Source organism: Mauremys mutica, chromosome 5 (genome assembly GCF_020497125.1).
Source record: "Mauremys mutica isolate MM-2020 ecotype Southern chromosome 5, ASM2049712v1, whole genome shotgun sequence".
NCBI lineage: Eukaryota > Metazoa > Chordata > Testudines > Geoemydidae > Mauremys > Mauremys mutica.
Window position 1 is genome coordinate 144,892,168 of NC_059076.1, and position 22,170 is coordinate 144,914,337.

The 22,170-nt window shown below is 65.7% G+C and overlaps 1 protein-coding gene across 5 annotated transcripts; it reads right to left on the reverse strand.

The window, feature by feature from the left end:
• Positions 1-3,499: 3,499 nt before the first annotated feature.
• LOC123371368 (RING finger protein 145-like) lies at positions 3,500-21,727 on the reverse strand. 5 transcript variants are annotated; one of them, XM_045018905.1, is made up of 11 exons: positions 18,219-19,258; positions 17,594-17,702; positions 17,144-17,235; positions 15,630-15,860; positions 12,834-13,009; positions 12,356-12,496; positions 10,686-10,825; positions 9,923-10,070; positions 7,328-7,684; positions 5,576-5,854; positions 3,500-5,443 (listed from the first exon to the last, which is right to left on the reverse strand). In XM_045018905.1, the coding sequence occupies exons 1-11, from the start codon at positions 18,478-18,480 to the stop codon at positions 5,246-5,248; spliced, it is 2,133 nt and encodes a 710-aa protein (XP_044874840.1). In that variant the 5' UTR covers positions 18,481-19,258; the 3' UTR covers positions 3,500-5,245. The 5 variants fall into 5 exon arrangements, 4 of the variants coding, with proteins under 4 accessions (XP_044874840.1, XP_044874842.1, XP_044874839.1 ...); XM_045018907.1 differs by lacking the exon at positions 18,219-19,258 and adding an exon at positions 21,291-21,727 and having other exon boundaries at positions 3,507-5,443; positions 10,686-10,868; positions 15,630-15,865; XM_045018904.1 differs by having other exon boundaries at positions 3,507-5,443; positions 10,686-10,868; positions 15,630-15,865.
• Between the last annotated feature and the right edge of the window lie 443 nt (positions 21,728-22,170).

Genomic DNA, 22,170 nt, shown 5'->3' on the forward strand with positions numbered 1-22,170 from the left:
TCCACTGGGGCATAGGGAGCCGCTCAGCTTGTGGGGTGAGCCCCCCCGCTGAGCCCCCCCTGCCCCGGGTACCGCTGCTCCGTGCTCCACTGGGGCATAGGGAGCCGCTCAGCTTGTGGGGTGAGCGCCCCGGCTGAGCCCCCCCCCTGCCCCGGGTACCGCTGCTCCGTGCTCCACTGGGGCATAGGGAGCCGCTCAGCTTGGGGGGTGAGCGCAGATCTTGCAGCAACCCAAACTGGGGAGGGGTCCGAAAGGAGCCCTGGGATGACGGGAGGGTTAGAAAACCTGCGTCCGGGAGCTCTCGGGGGCGACCTGGCCCCGGCCTGCCGGTACCGGCCTGGGGACACACTGAGTGGCAATGGGCTCCTCAGCCCAGCAGCCGAGGGTCCAACACGCTCCAAGCGCTGGAAGCGGAAACTAGACAAACTCAGCCTGGAAACCAGGCACCCGTTTGTAACGGGGGGCGGGTGGTTCTCCAGCACTGGCGCTGTTCCTCTACCAGCTGCTCCGGGGATTACTGGGGGCAGGGCTCTGGCCTGGGCGATGCGGGAGGCCAGCCTGGACCAGTGGTTCTCACCCAGGGGACCGGGCCCCTGGCCGGGGGGCTGTGAGCAGATTTCAGGGGGGCTGCCAAGCTGGGCCGGCATTAGACTCGCTGGGGCCCGGGGCAGAAAGCTGAAGCCCGGGGCCCTGAGCCCTGCAACCCAGGGCTGAAGCCGAAGCCTGAGCAATGGAACTTTATGGGGGCGCCTGTGGGGTGGGACCCCAGGGAATCCCCCTGCTTGCTGCCCCCTAACGCCAGCCCTGGCTTTTACATGCAGAAACCCAGCTGCTGTGGCCCAGGTGGGCCGGGGAGTTTTTATATCATGGGGCAGGGGGCTCAGAAAGGAAAAGGTTGAGATCCCCTGGCCTGGAGCATCCCGCCGGTCCCTGCTGGCCGCGGACGCCATGGAGCCCGGGGCAGCCACGCTCGGCCTCTGAGCCCCGATGGGGACATTACAGCCCTAGCTGAAATGAGCCTGGGGGGACGGAGCCACCATTTCACACCTCCCCCCCCCCCCGGTCAGTCCCTGTCTGCTCAGCCTGGGGCGCTGGGCTGTGGGCACGTCCCACCCGCCCAGGCACAGGCCAGGCAGCCGGAGCCACCCGGGGCCGGGTTTATGGGAGAGCCAGAGGCAAAAGGCTCCGTCCTCTGCGCCTGTGGCTCTGTCCTCCCCGGGGCGGCTGCTCCCAAACCAGAGCCCAGCGTGGGGGGGGGGGGGGGGAGGCTGAGCGCCTGTAGCGCCCCCGGCAGCTGAGCCATCAGCCCCTGTTCGCTCTGGTGCCGCCGGAGGAACAGTTCAGCCCCTGCGCTAGGCAGGGCCACGTGGCCCCGGGGCTCAGTACGGCTGGGCCGGCCCAGGGCCGATGGAGAGGCTGCAGCTGAGGCCCTGCCCTGGGATGCCGAAGGGCTGGGCTGGTTCCCAGCACCCCCCGCCCCCCCCCCCCGAGCACGCAGCAGCTTCACCTCTCCCTGCCAGGTCCCCCCAGCGCCAGGCGAGCCGGGGAGCCAGCCCTGCCCGGGGGAACCGCGGCCTGCGGGCGCCTGGACCTGCGAGTGTCGGGTCACTGGGGACCCAACAGCGCTGGCAGCTCGCGGCCCGGGGGGGCCTTGCCACGCGTGGGGAGAACCCGACGCTCAGACGCTGCCTTGGGGCAGGTCCCCACGGACGCCCAGGGCTGTAACCCAGAGGGGAAGCTGGGCCCACTCTTGCAAGCGTTTTGGAGCTCCCAAGTGCTCCTGAGGCCTTGGGCAACATCCTGTCTCCCCCCCCGCCGGCTGGCGGCCAAGCTGCTGACTCGACTAGTTCAAGTGCCAGAAAAGCCGCCACCCGCAATTCGCTTCCCTCTGTAGCGGGGCCTCTCCCCCATCTAGTGGCAGAAGCCAAAACGACACAAGGCCGCGCTGCTCTGCCCAGGCCTCTGAGGGGCCCGCCGGTGCCCCCCATCTAGACGAGGCCGTTAGCGCTGGGGTGCACCCAGCACTGCACGGGGCCCGCTGGGAGCTGCCGGGAGGCCAGGCAGCCGCCGCGGAGCGGGCCCACGGGGACAGGGGCTCAGAGCTCTCTGGGGCACACAGGACCTAGCAGCCCCCCACTCTCGGTGCCTCCACCCGAGCAGGGCCATGCCGGGGAGCCGACGCTGTCAGAGCACCCCCAGCGCTCTGGCCTTTAGCCCCAGCTGCCAGGCCCAGCCCGTACCCTCAACCGGGGATGGGGGAGACGCAGCAGCACCGGGGGCGGGGGGGGGTTACAATCAGGAGGCTTGGGAGCCAATGCTTGGCCTGGTGGCAGCCCCAGGAGTGACCCACTCACAGCACCATCACCCTGACCTGGCTGCACCTCAGCCCCTGCGGCGGGACAAGGCAGGTGCCCCCTAGTCTAGGTGTGCAGCCACCTCTGGGGTGGAGTGTGGCAGCTGGAACAAGGGACTGAAGGGGGAGATTCCAGAGCAAACCTGTAACCTGGGCAGGACCTTTCACGTCCATGGCGAGCACAGAGGGCCTGCAAGGGTCACACTAGTCATTATTCCCCCCACCGCAGCCCGAGGGGCACGGTCCGGGGAATCCCCGTCCCAGCAACTTGAGTTCCACCCGTTGGGCTCAGAGACCCAAGGAGGCCACTGCCTGCCCAGCCCCTGCAGCGAGGGGCCAGGAGATCTGGCTGCTTTGGCCTTAAACAAACAGCCCCCACCCCCCAGCACAGTGCTGGCGCAGAGGTTTAGCCCAGGTTTGGGGGAGGGGATTCAGGGGGAACTGGGAAAGGAACCAGGTCAGCAGCCGACACCCCCTCGGCAGGGCTGAGGGAGCCGCCACAGAGTCGAGGGGGGGAATCGAACTTGCTCCAAGAAACAAGCAGGAACATGGCTGCAGAGACCTCCCCCCGCCTGCTCCTCAGCATGGCCGGTGGCAGGGAGAATGGCCGCCCAGCGGGGAAGAGGCCAGCTGGACCCCTCCAGCCATCTGGGATGGGGAGGGGGGACCCTGCTTCCCCACTCACCCGGGCAGGGCGAGCCCCACGGGAGGAGCAGGGACAGCGACGGCCCCAGGCGTGTCGGTCAGTTTCTCTGGCCCAGGGCCTGGCCCCACGGGGTGCAGCAGCCCCTCGGCTCGTCCCTCCCCTGAGAAGGGGGATTACTCCGGGACGCTGCGCCAGCTCCACGCCCCGGCAGGAGGGCAGTGCTGTCTCCCCTCCACGGTCCCGCCAGCCAAGAACCTGCACTGAGCCCATTGCCTCTGCTCTCTCCAGAGCCCCGGGCCCGCAGCTCTGAAGCAGTGGCCAAGGCCCGGCTAAGCGACTTCAGCAGCAGGGAGGAACAGGCCCACGCAGGGGCAACCCTTGGCATGGAGCGGGACGGGCGACAGCCTCCACGGCCCCTGCTTCACCCCCGAGCCCATGGCCCTGCGGCTGGCTGAGCCAGGCAGCACGATGGGCAGGGGGACTGGAGCAGATCAGGGACTGGGGCACACGGAAGAGCTGAGAAGAGGAGGGGACCTGGCGAGACCAGCGGTGCCGGAGCAGGTTACCGGCACCAGGCAGTCCTGGCCCCTGGTTTATGAGGGCAGGTGCCTGTTTAGGCTGCAGCCATTCCCTTTGGCTCAGGGTTACCCACGCAGCGGAGCAGGGCCCCCCCAGTTCACAGTAAGTGACGATCCACACAAACGTTCCCTGTGTTTTTAATGGCACTTTCGTAGCCACCCTGTGCTGGTCGCCGGTCCGAGTGCAAACGGCCCACGCAGCACGACAGCTTTAATGGGAATCTGCAAATTCCAGGCGCTTTGATCGGCCAAAGGTACCACGAATGAGGCTGGACGGGTCCCTTCCAAAGGGAAGAGAGAGCTGACGGTGATCGAACACCTCGCTCCAAGCGGATCCGACACGCCGCGCAGACCTGCCCCGCCTAGCTGTGCGAAGGCCCGTCCGTCTCCGGGAGAAGCCACAGCTTCCTTGGAATTACTAATCCCTGAGGCTTTAAAAACGAAAGGGGGTTTCTGTTCAAGTTTCGTCACATTCCCTTGGGGCCTTGCATGGGACCTGTGGTGGATAAATATTTCACAGACGGCAGAGTACAGAATGGGGGAAGACTTCCCGGCCTGGCCTTGCTTTGCCCACCACTGGTATGCAGCCACCTCTGGGGTGAGCCATGGCTGCTGAGTGCATAGTTGTGTGTCCTTGTGTCACAGCAGCAGCCTGGCCCCTCCCGCCAGGGCGAACTCCTCTCAGAGCAGAACTGGCCTGGTACAGGGAGAGGCTCTGCGGGGTGCTGCAGGCTGAACCAGCAGAGGGAACGGGCACTTTGCCCTGTCCAGGGTCCAGTCCTGGGATGGGCCGAGGTCCCGCCAGGAGCCTTGTCATACCGGTGGTGCAGCAGGCCCCTCCGGCCCTGCCCGAGCAGACAGGCCCGGCCTGGAGAGCACAGGGCCCACCCAGATGGGTTCCCTCCCCCTTCCTGCACATGGTCCCAAGCAGCTGCAGGACGCCCCCGTCACCCCAGAGCCATCAGGCCAGTGCGTCTCGGCCTCTCCCACTTCGGCAGGGGGAAGGGAAGGGCGGGTGCGCCCAGCTGCCTTCTGGCTGAGAGCCCCGGCGCTGGGGCCGAGCCCACACAGATCTGGCACCCAGCTTAGCAGCAGCCGCCGAGTGACTAGGGAGCCAGCGGCAACACCCCCTTTCTGTAACCGTGGGCAGCCCAGCCCGGTGGTGCCCGTCCGTAACGGAGCACGAGCCAGCCAAGTGCCTCCCGGTTGTTTCCGTGCAGCCGGAGCAGGGGTGGGCTGGGCCCTGCTGCCTCCCCCCCAGCGCTGCGCACGGGGTGGGCACTGCACTGGGGGCTCCGGAGCTGAAGCAAGTCTGCAGACTCAGGCCCGTCCCGTGGGGCTAAGTGGGCGTGTTCCAGGGCAGCGCAGGGGCAGTTACACTTCCCAGCCTGGCAGCGGCCGTCACGCCGCCTCTGCTGGCACCGACTCGCTGAGCACTCGGGTGGCAGGGATGCCCCAGCCCAGGCTCTGGGGATGGGGGGCCGGCGCTGCAGGCTGAACACTAACAGGGGCAGTGGCTGCCATCAGAGCCCGTGCCGGCCCCGGCTCCTGCCCCATTCCACGTTCTCTGCCCCACTCCGTGCTTCCACCTGGGCGCCGGGCTGGGGCTCCCCAAGGAGCCTGCTCCTCGTTCCTGAGGAGGGCTGTGCGCCCCAGACTGGCACGCAGCTATGGAGTGCAGCCCCGAGACACTGGCGGGGGAGTCCTGCTCCCAGCTGGGTCCATGGGCTCGTCCTCTCTGCTGCACACAGCTTCTGGGAGCAGCCCGGCCCTGCTGGGCTCTGCCAGTGCTGGGTTCTCCTGCTGCTGCCAGCTGGGCTCCCCGCCCTCAGCGGCCCTGCTGGGCGCTGCCAGTGCTGGGTTCTCCTGCTGCTGCCAGCTGGGCTCCCCGCCCTCAGCGGCCCTGCTGGGCGCTGCCAGTGCTGGGTTCTCCTGCTGCTGCCAGCTGGGCTCCCTGCCCTCAGCGGCCCTGCTGGGCTCTGCCAGCGCTGGGTTCTCCTGCTGCTGCCAGCTGGGCTCCCCGCCCTCAGCGGCCCTGCTGGGGCCCGGGGTCCTTGCCCTTCCCGCAGCCTCGGCAGCTGCATCCTCAGGCGGCCCCTCCTCTGGGACGGGCTCTGGCTCCGCCTGCTCTCCCCCGATTGGCTGCGGCCCCTCGGTGGCCGAGGGCTTCACCGGCTGGTGGCACATGGGGCAGGTGTCCTGCACGTACAGCCACTTGCGGAGGCAGCCCGTGTGGAAGAAGTGGCCACAGTCGGTGATCACGGCCACGTTCATCTCCTGCCGGCAGAGGAAGGAGGGTTAGTGGGGAGCTGGGACAGACACCGCTGTCCCGGCTGGCACGGGACGGGAGGACGAAGATCCAGTCTCCAGTTACCCGGGGCAGAGCCTGGTTCAAGAGGCCGTTCCAGGCTCCCTGGTGCCATCAAGGGCAAGGGGGGGTTATAGGGGTGTGGTCAACCCTCACACCAGCACCCCAAGACGAGGCCAGGAAATGCCCCATCACCCAGCACCTCTCTGCCTGCCCACTGGCCCTCGCATTCAGGGACCCTAGGAAGTCACCAGGAGACGTGAGTCACCCATCCTGCTGGGCAGCTGCGCCAGGAGGCACCTGCCAGCCTAGGCTGTCACCTGAGGCCCCCTCACTGGCATCCTTTGTACCGCACAAGTCATGGGTCTCACCACAGATCAGCGAGCTCCTGTTCCAGGCTGTCTGCAGACTCAGGCAGTCGGTGCTGCATTCCTCCCCCTCAGGCCAGGGTTCTAGGTTCCCCTTCTCAACGGTAAGGGCTCGAACCCTTGTCAGCGTGCAATTCTACTGCCCGCCCGTGGCCATGGAGCCTGGAATATGTGGGGCTGGATTCCAGGGCAGGTACGCACATGGCCTGGGGCAGTTACGGGGCCCACGTGGCATAACCAGACTCAGCCGAATCTCATCAAAGAATAAAAGTTTCCTTGGAGCACACATGCCAAACGGGCCCACGTGTAACGGGAGCAGCAGCGTCCGCCTGAGTCTGCAGGCAGCCTGAACCCAGGAAACTCCTCTGCCCCCTAGTGATGCTGAGTGGACGAAAGAACTGAGCAACCAACCGCCCAGGGTTTAGCCCAGCGGGTCCCACACTCTGGGTGGCAGCCCGCGTGGGGTCGGGCCAGCTGGGGAGGGGTCGCAGCAATCACGAGGGGGCGGAGGGTAGCATTTTACACACTGGCATCCTTCGCACATCGTGACCTCGCACCGACGGTGCACGCCAGGTCACGCCGGTGTTCTCCAGGCTGCCTGGGGCCGCAGGGAGCAAGACATCCGACAAGGGGGCCGTGCAGGCGGCAAGCCTGGGGTCTGCTGGGTCAGTCACTGCCCTTGAGCTCAGGGCAAACCCCTCAGGGATGCACTCCCCGGCCCTCGCAGCCTGTTCGAAGTGGATCCACCCCTATCCCTGGCCTAGGGCACGCGGAGGCCAGCTAGGAGCTCGGGTTGTACAACGCCCCGAGAAGCCATCTCCTGGCGCAGAGCAGGCTGGGCCGGGGAGGGGGCCCCTAGGTACACGCAGTGCACTCAAGGGGAGAGGGGTTTCTGAGCTGCAAGAGAACTGGCCCCGTCCCCCGCACACGCTCATCGAGGAGCAGGGGAAGGCGCCCCAGCAGGAGGAGGGCGCTGGAGACCCCCTCTGCCCTGGAGAGGGAGTCCTTGTCCCTGCTGGTGAGCGCTGGCACCACGGCGCCATCCCGCGGGGGAGGAGGGCGCGGCTGGCTCACCTGGAAGCAGATGGCGCACACGTCGTTGTGGTCCCGCAGCTGCCCCCTGGTGGCCCTGGGCAGCGAGTTGATCTTCTTGGCGGCCTCCCTGCGGAGCAGGAAGCTCTTCCAGCCCGACTGGGCCCGCAGCCACACGTTGAAGTAGGAGTGGATGATGATGACGGAGGCGCCCATCCAGCTCCACTCGCCGAAGATGGACTCCCAGGTGCCGTAGGCCACCACACAGACGGCCACCAGGAACTCCAGCACCCGGCTCACCGCGTTGACGTAGTAAATGATCTCGTCCGTCTTCTCCAGGGGCGCATCCTGGAGCAGCTCGATCATGAAGAGCGCGTAGACGAAGAGGGTGCCCATCACCTGGCACAAAGGGTCAGAGAGTGGGGGCGATGCTCCGTTGCCAATGGCACCCAGGCCAGTCGGCCCCACGCCCCTCCCCGTGGGGAGGACCCCCCATTGCCAATGGCACCCAGGCCAGTCGGCCCCACGCCCCTCCCCGTGGGGAGGACCCCCCATTGCCAATGGCACCCAGGCCAGTCGGCCCCACGCCCCTCCCCGTGGGGAGGACCCCCCATTGCCAATGGCACCCAGGCCAGTTGGCCCCACGCCCCTCCCCGTGGGGAGGACCCCCGTTGCCAATGGCACCCAGGCCAGTTGGCCCCACGCCCCTCCCCGTGGGGAGGATCCCCCATTGCCAATGGCACCCAGGCCAGTCGGCCCCACGCCCCTCCCCGTGGGGAGGACCCCCGTTGCCAATGGCACCCAGGCCAGTCGGCCCCACGCCCCTCCCCGTGGGGAGGACCCCCCGTTGCCAATGGCACCCAGGCCAGTCGGCCCCACGCCCCTCCCCGTGGGGAGGACCCCCCGTTGCCAATGGCACCCAGGCCAGTCGGCCCCACGCCCCTCCCCGTGGGGAGGACCCCCCGTTGCCAATGGCACCCAGGTCAATCGGCCCCACACCCCTCGCAGGGGGCAGATGATGGAAACTCAGGTGACTGTCACATGCCCCTTGGCAAGGTCCCACCCCAGGGTGGGTGTGAAGGGGGCGAGGTCAGGGACCGGCCCAGGGACGGGGGACGCGGAGTGGCCAGGTTTCAGGGGGCGAAGGGTTCCCAGCGAGGGCCCGGGGCTCCGTGCTGTGGTCGCTGTTTCACAGAGTCAGCCATGCTCTGCCAAGGGGCTAGCCGGGAAGTCACATTAGCAGAGGGCACAAAAGGTGGGTTGGCCAGGAGTGCAGGAGGCTGCGAGGAAGTTCAGAGGGTCCCATGCCAGCCAGGGCAGCGCCACGGGAGCTGGGATTTGAGGGTGGCAGGGTGCTCGTTACCAGGAGGAACAGATGCTGCAGGGAACAGACTCCAGCTGTACCTGCAGGGAGGGGAGCCCACAGCTGGGGACCCGGATCAGGGGGAGAGGGACCCGGCTGTACCAGTAGGAAGCGCAGCACACAGCTGGGGACCCAGATCGGGGGAAAGGGGACCCAGACATACACACAGGGAGAGGAACACGTGGCCGGGAACTTGAATTGTCTGGAGAGGGACCTGGCTGTAGCCCCAGAGAGGGAGGCACGTGGCCAAGGACCAGGATTGAGGAAAGAGAGGCCCAGCCATTCCTGCTGGGAGGGGCGCGCGGGGTGGGGGGGCGGTACGGGGAGAGGGGGCCCGGCCGTACCCGCAGGGAGGGGAGCGCGCGGCCGGGGGGCGGCACGGGGAGAGGGGACCCGGCCGTACCCGCAGGGAGGTGAGCGCGCGGCCGGGGGGCGGCACGGGGAGATGGGCACGGCCGAACCCGGGAGGACCGGAGCGCCCGGCCGGGGGGCGGCACGGGGAGAGGGGGCCTGGCCGTACCCGCAGGGAGGGGAGCGCGCGGCCGGGGGGCGGCACGGGGAAAGGGGCCCGGCCGTACCTGCAGGGAGGGGAGCGCGCGGCGGGGGGGCGGCACGGGGAGAGGGGGCCCGGCCGTACCCGCAGGGAGGGGAGCGCGCGGCCGGGGGGCGGCACGGGGAGAGGGGGCCTGGCCGTACCCGCAGGGAGGGGAGCGCGCGGCCGGGGGGCGGCACGGGGAAAGGGGCCCGGCCGTACCTGCAGGGAGGGGAGCGCGCGGCTGGGGGGCGGCACGGGGAGAGGGGGCCCGGCCGTACCTGCAGGGAGGTGAGCGCGCGGCCGGGGGGCGGCACGGGGAGAGGGGCCCGGCCGTACCTGCAGGGAGGGGAGCGCGCGGCGGGGGGGCGGCACGGGGTGCGGGGGCCCGGCCGTAACCGCAGGGAGGTGAGCGCGCGGCCGGGGGGCGGCACGGGGAGAGGGGCCCGGCCGTACCTGCTGGGAGGGGAGCGCGCGGCCGGGGGGCGGCACGGGGAGAGGGGGCCCGGCCGTAACCGCAGGGAGGTGAGCGCGCAGCTGGGGGGCGGCACAGGGCCCGGCCGTACCTGCAGGGAGGGGAGCGCGCGGCTGGGGGGCGGCACGGGGGGAAGGGGCCCGGCCGTACCCGCAGGGAGGGGAGCGCGCGGCTGGGGGGCGGCACGGGGGGAAGGGGCCCGGCCGTACCCGCAGGGAGGGGAGCGCGCGGCTGGGGGGCGGCACGGGGAGAGGGGCCCGGCCGTACCTGCAGGGAGGTGAGCATGCAGCTGGAGACCAGGATCAGCAGCCAGAAGTCCATGTGGAAGAAGCGAGCGATCTTGTACGCCATGAAGCAGGGGAAAACCAGCAGGAAGAGGCAGAGGCTGAGGCTGCGGAAGTGCTTCCACGGGCTCCTGGGAGGAGGAAGACGTCAGAGGCCTGGCCAGGCCACAGCTCAGCCTGCAGGGCTCCAGCGCTTGCCCAGAGCCCCCCGTGGCGCCCAGAGTCCCTCCCACCACGGAGGAGGGGGCTGGGGAGCCTGCAGGACCGGCTGGGAGGGAGGGAGACGCCCAACACTCTGCCCATCGCCGCTTGGGCAGGTGGAGCTAAGGGAGGCCTGTGGGCCCAGCCAGTTCTGCCCTCACTGCTCTGCATCCCACCAGCACCCCGGGGTCACTGGGGACTCTCCCTGGAGCCATGGCCCCGGCTCCCAGCCAGGGGTCTCAGCAGCCCCGCGAGGGGCGAAGGCAGCAGTGTCGCTGCGCTCAACAACCGCCTGTCCGAGGGCCTGAGACGTCAAGGGACCCTTTCTGGAGTGGGCCTGAGAGAAGAGGTGCTGCATCGAGCCCCAGGCAGTCCCGAGGGGTGGCCAGGACTGTGCCCGGTCTGGGGAGACCCCCACGCGACGAGCCCCAGCCACGGGGAGCGCTGGGACGGAAGCTGTGCCACACCACCAGGGCAGGCTGCAGGGCATCAGGCAGGGCTGGGTCCTGCTGCCCCCTACGGGAGGCTGGGGGGCCGGGTGCTACCTGTTCTGCGAAGCCCCCAGCGCCAGCACGATGGGGTCGGCTATCTCGATCATGGACTGCAGGGTCGACGTCACCACGATGAAGAGGATGATGCTGAGGAGGAAGGTTCTCTGCAGGATCTGCAGGTCCAGCAGCCCCGTCTGGAGAGCCAGCAGCAGCAGCGTCACGCCCTCCGTCACACCCCTGCCAGGCGAGCAGGAGAAGGAGGCATGGGGCTGCAACCAACACCTGCGCGCCCGCTGGGGGCATGCGAGCGCCACCCGCGATCACCAGGACCCGCTAGTGCGGACAGCCAGGCGCGTCACCGGCTCTCTGAGCAGGCAGCCACGGTGCAGCGACCGGCCACGAACGCACAGGCAGTGCTGCATGCCGGGACTCAGCCCCTGCCCAAAGCAGTGACAGCCAAGCTGCCGTTCACACAGCCCTCGACCCGGGAGAGGGGAGCTCACAGCCCAAACTCACAGCACCCAGCCGGTCACCTGGGGCAGGGCAATCGGCAATCTGCCTAAAACAACATTGGGGGTGAGAAACTCCTACTTGGAACCCGTTTCTGTAGTATCCTCAGCTTAGATTTCACCTTTGTTTTGTTCGCTGGTGATCTGCTTTGATCTGTTTGCTGTCCCTTAGAATCACTTCACATCTATCCTTTGTAGCCAAGAAACTTGGCTTTCTTTTCTCTAAAACCAGTTTGTGGAATCCGTCACTGGGTGGGAGGGGCATAACTTCCTCCACGCTGAGGGGGGGAGCGAATTTCCTGAGCTGACGCTGTACCGTTTTGTGCAGTGGTGGGTTTGCACCCCAGAGGGAGTGTGCACTAGAGTGCTGGGCGATCCCCTAGCTGATTCTTCCCGTGCAGAGCTGATTTCAGCGTCTGTGTCTTTCTGCAGCTGGGCATCTCGCTACCTGTGTGTGCGCTGGCGGAGGCTGGAGGGCCTGGCACAGCAGAACAGGGCGAGGGAGCCCAGGCAGGAGGAACGGGCGGGCTCAGTGGGACCCCAGTACATCGGGTGGCACCCCGGAGTGGGGGTAACCCGTCACCCCCCTCCCTCTCCTGACAGCTGCCCAGCGCTTTGCCTCAGGCCGATAACAAGCTGCCCCAGCTCTGGCAGATGTTTTCTCTCTGCCATGCAGCACTACTGGAGTCACAATTAACCACGCGTGTTCCCAGCGCCAGGGGAGTGTGATCGTGGGGAGGAGAGCGTCAGAGCCAGCTCATGGATCACAGAGACAAGAAGGGAGAGCAGAGAGATCGCCCACCCCTGAGGATGACGGCATGATGCCATCCTGCTGCCCAAGGCAGAGCGGGAAGCCCTGCCCCTGGAGTCGGGCGGCTGCCGGGGGTGTGTCCCGTGATCAGAGCAGTGACTGCCGCATGCGAAGCCAGGCCTGAGCTAGCTCGCATCTCGCTCGCTCCAGTGCCAGTATCTGGGAACCCACGACAGCTCGGGCTGGAGAAGTGCCCCTGGGGTACGTGTTTGAGCGGCTTGTCCATGCTGCCGCAGCTCCACTGCTCGTTACTGGAGCGAGCTCGAGCCAAGCCAGCCAGGGATGTCCATCCATGGTGCCGTCCCCTCGGACTGCAGCGCGGTCACCGGCAGAGCCGCCTGACCAGAAGCCAAGCACGCAGCCTCCCCAGCCCCAGCACGGCAGCCATGCCCGCGCCCCCTCACCTGTGCATGACGTTGCCGTTCTGGAAGGCGTCGTAGCCCAGCAGGTAGAACTTGCAGAGGTTGAGCACGGCCAGGGCGAGGTAGGAGACGGTGAAGGTCAAGCCGAGGAGGGAGTAGGGCGTGCCGCAGCACTCCGCCACGCTGCAGGGCGAGAGCACACGGCAGGGTGGGACCCGGCTCCGTCCCCTAGCCCATGCGCACAGGTCCCAGGGAACGGGCTAGGAGGGCAGGCAGGTACGGCACCGCAGCAGGAACACCGGGGGGAAGTAGGGACCAGACCTGGATCGCTGGGGTCCAAGCAGGCCAGGTATGTGACGTCCCTTATCTCAAGCCCCGGCATTAGACGAGTTCCAGCCCAGAATGGCCTAGATCCACCACCCCCCCGACAGGCAGCCTGAGCCCACTGCTCCCTGGATCAGCCCCGGTGGCCCTCCAGGCCACTCCGCCCCCTGCCCCAGCGCGGGTCGCCCCCTCCTACCTGCTGAGGAAGATGAAGAGCAGCCCCTGCTGGGCGAGGAGGCTGTTGGAAGAGGCCAGGAAAGAGTAGATCTGGAGGGTGAAGAGCACCAGCCAGAAGACAAGGAAGAGCACCGGGACGGCCAGCTGGCTCCAGAGGGACATGCCCAGCGCCACCAGCCTGTACATCTCCAGTCCCTGGGGAGGAGGCGCCAGTTAGCCAGCGCTGGGCCGGGGACCTGCCACGGAGGAGTCACTCCCCCTTTTGGGCAGCCCAGCTCTGTGTGCCGCACCGAGCCCCAGCCCCGCTCAGGGAGGGGTGTATGATCACGCCCATCCCCCTCTGGTATGAGCGACGGAGTCAGAGCGTCGGACACTGGACTGGAGGCACCAGCGGGCTGGGGAGTCCTATGGCCCTGTGACCAGTCAGACTCCCGTGCCAGCTCAGCCGGCAGGTTTCCAGGCACCTGGGGGCAGCGTGTTCAGCTCTGGGCTCACTGCCCTGGAGACAGAACCCTGCTGCTCCCGGAGAGTGCCCTGCCCTGCCCCGCCCTCACCCCAGCGAGCCACCCCCCTGCTCCCCCGGGGCCGGGGGGAGTCCAGAGCCCCAGGCCCTCCCTGGGGACTGTCCGCCCAGTTCTGACGGTGGTTGGCACGAAGGGGCTCACACTAAAATGGACTCAGAGTCATCAGCACCTCCCAGCCACCCGGGGCTACACAGGCCTCTGAGCGGAAAGGCCCCGTGTCCCACCCCCCAGCCGCCCCGCTTTGGGGCCCGATGGGAGCCAGCGCCCCCTAGCGGGGAAAAGGCCCCGTAGCTCCTCTCCCCACACCAGCCAGTCTCCTCAGCCTGGACATGGCCCCTGTCCTGGCTCCTCGGCCAGGCCCCAGGTCTCATTCCCAAGGCCGTGGTTCTGTCAGGGATGTTTTCAGTAAAAGTCATGGACACGTCACAGGCAATAAACAAACCACCACGGAAGCCGTGTCCTGTCCCTGACGTCTACTAAAAACATCCCTGACAGAACCTCTAGGGAGGAGGGTGCAGCACCCTGCCCCCCGCAGCGGCTGGGAGCTGCAGGGACCCCATTTCCCAGTGGCTGGGAGGGGACCCCCTGCGAGCACTGAGCCGCTCCGGGGCTGCTCTGCCGCCGTAGGCTGGGAACTGGGGGGCGGTGTGGGGCTGCTCATAGCGGCTGACCAGCTGCGGGGCCCCCGATGTCACGGAGGTCGCTGGAAGTCACGGATTCCACAACTTCATCTTAGCCTTACTCATTCCCCCCTCCCCAAGCCAGCTAGTCTCCCACCCTAGACCTGGCCAGTCCCCTCCCCTGCAGCTGGATTGAACCAGCGCCCCCTACAGGGGCAACACCCCATGTCCCATTCCCACCCCCTGACCTGCCCAGTCCCCGCCCCTACAGCTGGATTGGAACCAGCGCCCCCTACAGGGGCAAGGCCCCATGTCCCATTCCCACCCTAGACCTGGCCAGTCCCCTCCCCTGCAGCTGGATTGGACCAGCGCTCCTGTGACGTTATTGATATAAATTGGGACCATATAGAACATGGTTTGCAACCAAGGTCCTGTAGTGGCACCAAATCTTAGGTAAAGGGGGTCATATAAGGTGTCTAAGACCAGGTTATGGGTTGCTGGTTAGGATTATGCTGTCTGTATGTCTATCATTTTGTAGTTGACGTTATAAGTATTGGCTCTATACTGTCTGTGTTTTGTATTGTGCTCTGCTTCTGGGTGACACCACAGAAAAGCTGGTGTTAGCCCTGCTTAGCCTGCTTGATGGCCCATTAAGGACCATCAGCTACACAATTGACCCATGGAGAGAAGGCAGACACGCCTTGTGACTAACCAAAGTATGCAGGGACTTGCCCATGTGACTCCAGACTCCATTTTGCTGTAATTTTCCACAGTAAGGACAAAGAGGTTCTTACACCTGGAAAAGCCTATATAAGGCTAATGCCTCATCTCCATCTTGTCTTCAATCCTGCTTCTTACCTCTGGAGGGACTTTGTTACAAACTGAAGCTCTGAACAAAGGACTGAATGACCCATCCCAGCGGGGGATGTTCCAGAGACTTAATTTGAACCTGCAGTTTACTCCAGCACTGCTGCAAGCCTGAACTAAGAACTTTGCCATTACTGTATGTAACTGATTCCATTTAACCAATTCTAGCTCTCATCTCTACCTTTTTCTTTTATGAATAAACCTTTAGATTTTAGATTCTAAAGGATTGGCAACAGCGTGATTTGTGGGTAAGATCTGATGTGTATATTGACCTGGGTCTGGGGCTTGGTCCTTTGGGATCGAGAGAACCATTTTCTTTTATTGGGGTGTTGATTTTCATAACCATTCATCCCCAGGATGAGTGGTACTGGTGGGGATTCTGGGAGACTGGAGTGTCTAAGGAAATTGCTTGTGTGACTTGTGGTTAGCCAGTGGGGTGAGACCGAAGTCCCTTTTGTCTGGCTGGTTTGGTTTGCCATAGAGGTGGAAAAACCCCAGCCTAGGGCTGTGACTGCCCTGCTTGAGCAATTGGTCCTGAATTGGCACCTCAGTTGGGTCCCGCCAGAACCGCATCGTCACAGCCCCCTACAGGGGCAAGGCCCCATGTCCCATTCCCACCCCCTGACCTGGCCAGTCCCCGCCCCTGCAGCTGGATTGGAACCAGCGCCCCCTACAGGGGCAAGGCCCCGTGTCCCATTCCCACCCCCTGACCTGCCCAGTTCCCTGGCCCCGTACAGTGCCCCGAGCTGCCTGCCTGAGGTCACCTCCCCTCACCCGCCCGCTCCCTGCACGCCAGGCACTCACCTGAGCCACCTCCCTGCACGCCACAGCGGCCAGGTGGAAGGGAACCAGCAGGTGGGAGGCGGCCACGTACAGCACCTCCACCACAGTGACGGAGGCGGCGAAGGTGTTGACCACGGGAAGCGCCTGGAGGGGGAGGCCGCAGAGCCGGGCCAGCAGCGGGAGCAGCGGGGCACAGAACAGCCACACCTGCCTGGTCTTCATCAGGAGGGCGCAGAGCACGCTCACAAAGATCTGGCCTGGCGGGAAGGCGAGAGCAGGCCCGTGAGTGCAGCTGGGGTGCGGCCGTGGCTCACAGCCGGCCGCTGCTGGGCCGCTCCCCCATACAAGCAGCGTTCCCGGCATGCACATGTCCAGCCGGCACGATGGCTGCAGCCCACAGCCTAGGCAGCGTCGCCTAGTGCTTAGACCACGGGGCTGGGAGTCAGGACTCCTGGGTGCCACTGTCTCCTTGTCGGGCAGCCACTTCCCCACCCAGATCAGGCCGTTAATGCTGCCCCCCGCCACCAGGGGCCAGTGGGACGTTTGCTATTCAGTGATCGTGGATGGTGCTTTCAGACCCTCAGACGAGAGGTGCTGCGTGAAAGGAGACTCATCAGCAGCTCTCCCAGCCACGGCTGCAAGCAGGCCTGGGCTCACCCTCCTCCCCACGGCCCCCCCACAGCGGCACAGAGGCTGTATGGGAGGGGCTCGACCTGCACCCTGCCTGCGAGGACGTGTTCCCCACTCAGGTTACACATGGCCACCGGAGGGCGCTGCCCCCCTGGGTAGCCATAAGCCCCGAGCTGTGTCTGTGACGCTTGAGGTCCGTTGGGAAGTTTTCGGTCTGCTCTACACGCAGCCTCGCCCTGGTTTACTGACACTGGCACCAACCCCTGTGCAGAGACACCCCTTTCGGGTGTATGCACCTGCCACTCCCTGACAAACTCCGCTGGGAGAAGCCGGACTGAAAGCCGAGCCAGGGCTGCAGCGTGTAACTGAACAGGTGTAACGCCCAAATGGCCAGCTAACCCGGAGCGCTGGGCGCAGACCGGCCCTTACGTCCAGACCCAGCCCCCGTTCGAGGCCCAAAGCGGGGGGGTGAATTCACACGCCCCAGGGTGAGCCGAGATGCGGTCAGGATTGGGATTCAAACTCACTCAAGGTCTGCCGGTCGCCCAGACGTGCTGCTCAGCCGGCAGTCAGGCTGGGCTCCCCCCGCGCTCCCCACTGCGCTGCGTGAGCGGGTGTGCCGTGGTCACACTGAGAGGCCATTCAAGGGCCCCCCGACCCGTATCGGTGCCAGCTGTGGGTCTCTCGGCTCCGCTCCTTGGGGAGTGCTCCCTGAACAGGCGCTGGGGGTGGGGAAAGCGCGCCCTGGATGCTCTGCGGCCATCCCGCTTTTGGTGGGAGGGATCCCATGGGAAAACCCTGAGCCGGGGGCTGGGGGCTTCCATCTGATCCCTGTGCCGAAGGGGAAGATGGGGTGGCCCCGCAGACAGGCGCCTCAGGAAGGGGGGGCCACGGGGCAGCCTCACCTGTCAGGGCGGTCACGAAGCGTCTGAGCACCACAGGGTCCTGGTACACAGCCCCCTGGAACTCATCCTCCATCTCATGGCGCATGTAGTCCCTGGAAGGAGAGGGGTGGGGTCCCCCACCCGCCTGTCAGCTCCACACTCACTCCAGTTAGCCAGAGCCCCAGGTCTGCACCTGCAATCTTCTACCGCGTCCCCGCGCCAGCGAGACCCCACCCACCTTCCTCTCCCGGTCACACCACAGGGGCAAGCGCCACCCCACGGCCAGGAGTCGGAGCCGTGAAGTCACAGCCCGAGAGCACGCGGCTCCAGTCCCCGTGACAGCTTCCCCCGGAGCCAGGGCTCTCCTCCCAGGGTAGCAAGCACTGCTGCGAGCCCCCCCACGTACACTGCATGCCCCCGACAGGGCCGTGGCAAGAGCACAGAGCCCTCGGGGTACGGCAGGGGGCTCACCTGGCCGTCTGGTGCCCCACGAAGAGCAGCAGCAGCGTCAGGCCGTAGAGGTACAGTCTCACCAGGGATCTGACTGGGAGCAGCAGCACCACCACACACAGCACGTGGCCTGGGAAGGGAGAGAACAGATCAGCCAGCCATGCTTGCGGTGTCCCATCACTGCGCTGCCCACCCACGCTCACCCGGAGGGCACAGCCGGACATGGGCCCCAGCCCTCAGCACTAGCCCCGCGGCCGCTCCGGTCTCTCCTCTTCAAGCCTTTCCTTGGGGTCTCTCTGTCCCGGCCCCCATCCTCTTACCTTAGCGACGAAAGAAGAAACCAGTTCAAACTCAGCCACGTGTGTTAAGATACTGCGCTTTCCCAAGCAACTCCATCTATGCGTTACATGCAGCGGGAGCTTCGCCCACCACTGAAATGCAGCCACCTCTGGAGCAGGGTGCGGCAGCTGTTGAACAGCAACACTGAACAACAGGAAGGGGCTATCACATGCAGCTTCATGTAGAGCCAACATGCTCATGGCCTGATGGGGAAATAAGCGACTCCCCCCATCTGAGTGTATCTTGCAGAGACAATTGTGAGCACCCCCCTACGCAGCAAGCGGGAAGGGCGGCTGCTGGAACTCACAGCACTTTCCGTGCTGCCCAGGACAGCAACCGTCTGGGCTGTACAGCGTCGGCCGCCTGCCACGACTGCCTACGGCAGTGCGACCACACCACCGGCGAGCAGGCTGCGCCCTCCGTGCCTTCATCGCAACGCCAGGCTCAGACGAAGCGTGCGCGATTCCAGAGCCTCGGCCCTTCCTCAGCAACCCTGCGCGGGAATAAAACGCAGCACGGCTGCTTCCCGGAACGCTGATGCCAGCAGCGAGCGGAGCGGCTTGGCCCATCACATGTCCCGTCTGGGACACAGGAACACACGCTACCGCAGAAGTGTGGGAGGCGTCTGCAGCCAACCAACGGCGCGGGGTTATTTTTTCTAGAGTGTCACAGGTTGCCGGAGCTTTATAGACAATTCTAGCCTGGTCGATAGTTTTAACTATTTCTGATAAAAAAAATCCCTCCCCACCCAGTGAAACAGTTATACCAGGTAACGGTGCCTTTGACTGCTATAGTTTATACCCCTGCCTATGTGGGACCAAGTCACCCCGGTATCTGCATCTTTGTACTGGTAAAGTGGAGTCCACGTATTTAGCCAAGCCCTTCACAAGACACAGTTCTGCCCAAGGAGCCGGCAATCTACCAGACAGGCAGAAAAGAGCAAGATGAAGATGCAAGAGGGAGAGTGAAGAGATTCACAGAACCGCCTGATTTCACATGAGCACTCCCCAGTGGGAAAGGCGACAGCACGGGCCCAGCATGGTCCAGAGGTGTTGGACTTTGAGGGCTGCGTGCCTACAAAGGAAGCCCTTTTAGGATTTCCAGTCTATTCACTACAATTCTATCACCCTCCAGGACTCGGAGTCGTGTTCATGCTAAGGATTGCCTTGTGACTTACAAGCGCTTGGTCAGAACTCAGCTTGAGAACTGTCTGCTGGATCTGCACAGTAGGTAACATACAAATATTTGCACTGTACTAAGGTTCATTTTGAAATGGATTGGGGGGAGGGGTAGCTCAGGGGTTTGAGCATTGGCCTGCTAAACTCAGGGTTGTGAGCTCAATCCTTGAGGGGGCCATTTAGGGAATGGGGGCTTAAAAAAAACACCATAAAAACACTGTCTGGGGATTGGTCCTGCTTTGAGCAGGGGGTTGGACTAGATGCCTCCTGAGCTCCCTTCCAACCCTGACATTCTGTGATTCTATACTAACATACTTTACAGGCAGGGCCAGATTAACTTTCCTGTGGGCCCAGGGCCATTAGATTTTGTGGGACCCCTGCATACAAGTCTTTCTCCTGGGAGGGAGTTTGGTGCAGGATGGGGCTGGGGCAGGAGATTGGGGTGCAGGAGGGGATTGGGGTGCAGGATCTGGCCAGGAGGCGCTTACCACAGGTGGCCCCTGGCTGGCGGCGCAGCAGGGCTCAGGCAGGCTGCCTGCATGCTGTGGCCCCAGGCTGCTCCCAGAAGCGGCTGGCTGCTGGCATGTCTCTGCGGCCCCATGGGGGGAAGCGGGCAGCGGCTCTCCATGCACTCCCATGCCCACAAGCACCATCCCCATAGCTCCCATTGGCCAGGAACCGGCCAATGGGAGCTGCGGGGACGGTGCTGGAGGCAGGGGCAGCACATGGAGCCGCCTCCTGCCACCACGGGCCGCAGAGACGAGCTGCCCAGAGAGACTGCAAAGCCAGGCCTGGAATAGTGCGTTCAGTCGTGGGCACCTCAGCGTGTGATTCCCTTACCCACTCTGGGCCTCGCTTCCTCTCTCTGGCAGCCTTGGACTCACTCCCAGCTTCTGGCAGCCAGAGGCTAGGGACACCCAGAGCATGGGGCTGCAGCCCTGGCTAATAGCCATTGACAGACCTAGCCTCCAGGAACTTACCTACCCAAACCGAGCTCCCTCGCCCAAGGCGGCATCCACCCTGCAGAGCTCACGAGCCAACAGAACAGCTCCCGCTGGCCCGGGAAGGAGCCAAATGGAGCTAGTTACATGCTCAGACCTGAGGAGGAAAGGGCTATTCTGCAGCAGCGGAGCCATGCTCCCAGCTAACACTCCCGGGAGAACCTGCAAACCAAAGACCTTTATCCTGCTGTCAAACTGCCGGAGACTGGAGCACCCAGGACACGGAGATCCCCAGGCCTGCCAGTCACATCAAAGGTTGTGAGAGGTGCTGCCTAGACAGATAGCTGGGGGCAGGGGAAGCCGGGCTGCCCCCTTGGGTGCCTTTCTGTCCAGGCCCATAGTTAGCTACTGGAATCGGGCAGCGAATGAAGCAGGGTCCCGCTGCGCTAGGATCGATCCACCACCCCTGCAGCCGATCCCCCGGCGATGTGACAGGCAAGAGCTGCACCCAAACGATGCCCCGTTCAGAGCCCTCTCACAAGCCGTGGCCTAGTCTGACGTCTGTATTTGAGGGGATAGGGGCACCATGGGAGCCCCCAGCTGGGAAGTGGAAGGGGGGCGCCTTGGAAGCCACAGCTGGAAACCACCCAGCCTCCAGGAGCTCGGGGCGGGGGCTCCCCACTCCCACACATGGGTTTCCTGCTGACTCAGAGCCAGCCCCGCTCAGTCACATGGGGCCGCTGGGCCCCTCCATGTGTGGCAACTGGCAGAGCCCTGACCTCGGAGGCCAAGCAATCTGTGCCCCGCGGGGAGAGGCTGGAACAGCAGCTGGGCACTGCAGGGAGGGGGAGCACGCTGAGGGCAAGGGAGGGTTGTGCCTGGGGATGGGGGGGTCTGACTGACTTGAGCTGTTGGGGGCGGGGTGGCCAAACCTTTACATTGTGCCCCCCGCTATCCACACATACAGCTTGGGGGGGCAGCGCCCAGTCTCCGCCCAGGACTCTGCGCCCCATACAGACAGTGCCCCGCTGCAGCTGTGGCGCACGCAGACTGCCGGCCCAAGCATGCTGTGCGCCAAGGAGCAATGCATGCTGGGACTCAGTCTGCACCTCCCCGATGAAACACGAGGGTGGGCGGCCCCAGGGTGGCCCCGACACCTCCCCGGGCCTCGCCGTCCCCTCCTGGACGCTCCCTGGGAGGGCGCAGACCTCGCTGCCCGGAGCAGGGCTGCTCCCCCGTGCCCCGTGCCCCCAGCCTCACCCAGGTAGTAGGCATGCCACAGGGCGCGGCGCCGCCACGCCGCCTCCTCCTGCTTGGGCCGGAGCAGCTCGGCAAAGGCCTGGACGTCCCAGCGGTAGAGCAGGTCCAGCAGGACGATGCTGGGCACCCGCAGCACCACGTTGGCCACCTCCTCCAGACGCGGCATGGCCAGGCCACAGGGCCGGGCCGCTGGGGGGCCACCTAGGGGAGCCAATGGGGGGGGGGGGAGGAAGCCGCCTCTCCCCAGGGTGCAGGTGAGGGTCTCAGGGGTCTCCCTCCCCGGGGGTGTGGGGCTCAACCTGGGGGTCTCCCTCCCCTAGGTATGGTCCCAGGGATGGGGGGGTCTCTCTCTGGGGGGCAGGGCTCAACTGGGGGGCTGTCCCACAGGGGGCCCTCCGGGGGGGCTCAGTGGGAGACAGGGGCTCTGTCCCACGGGGGGGGGGAGCTCAGTAGGGGGCGCTCAGTGGGGGGGCCTTGTTCTGCAGGGGGGGGAGCGCTGAGTGGGGGGGTTCCTGTCCCACGGGGGGAGCTCGGGGGCCCCTGTCTCGCGGGGGGGGGGGGCGCTGAGCGGGGGGGGTCCCAGTCCCGCACGGGGGAACCCGACGGGGGGTGCTGAGCGGGGGGTGTCCCTGTCCCACAGGGGGGAGCTCGGGGGGCCCCTGTCTCGTGGGGGGAGGGCGCTGAGCGGTGGGTCCCTGTCCCGCAGGGGGGAGCTCAAGGGGGGGTCCCTGTCTCGCGGGGGGGGGGGGGGCGCTGAGCGGGGGGTCCCGGTCCCGCAGGGGGGAACCCGAGGGGGGCGCTGAACGGGGGGGGTCCCTGTCCCGCAGGGGGGAACTCGGGAGGGTCCCTGTCTCGCGGGGGGGGGGCGCTGAGCGGGGGT

Bases quoted from the DNA above. Each gene is read 5' to 3' on its own strand.
- LOC123371368 (XM_045018904.1), bottom strand. From the start codon at position 18,480: ATGGGCCAAGCCGCTCCGCTCGCTGCTGGCATCAGCGTTCCGGGAAGC. The intron at 10,869-12,355 runs GTGAGGGGGCGC...CTCGCCTGGCAG, and splicing joins AACGGCAACGTCATGCACAG to GGGTGTGACGGAGGGCGTGA. The intron at 5,855-7,327 runs GTGAGCCAGCCG...CTCTGCCGGCAG, and splicing joins TGTGCGCCATCTGCTTCCAG to GAGATGAACGTGGCCGTGAT.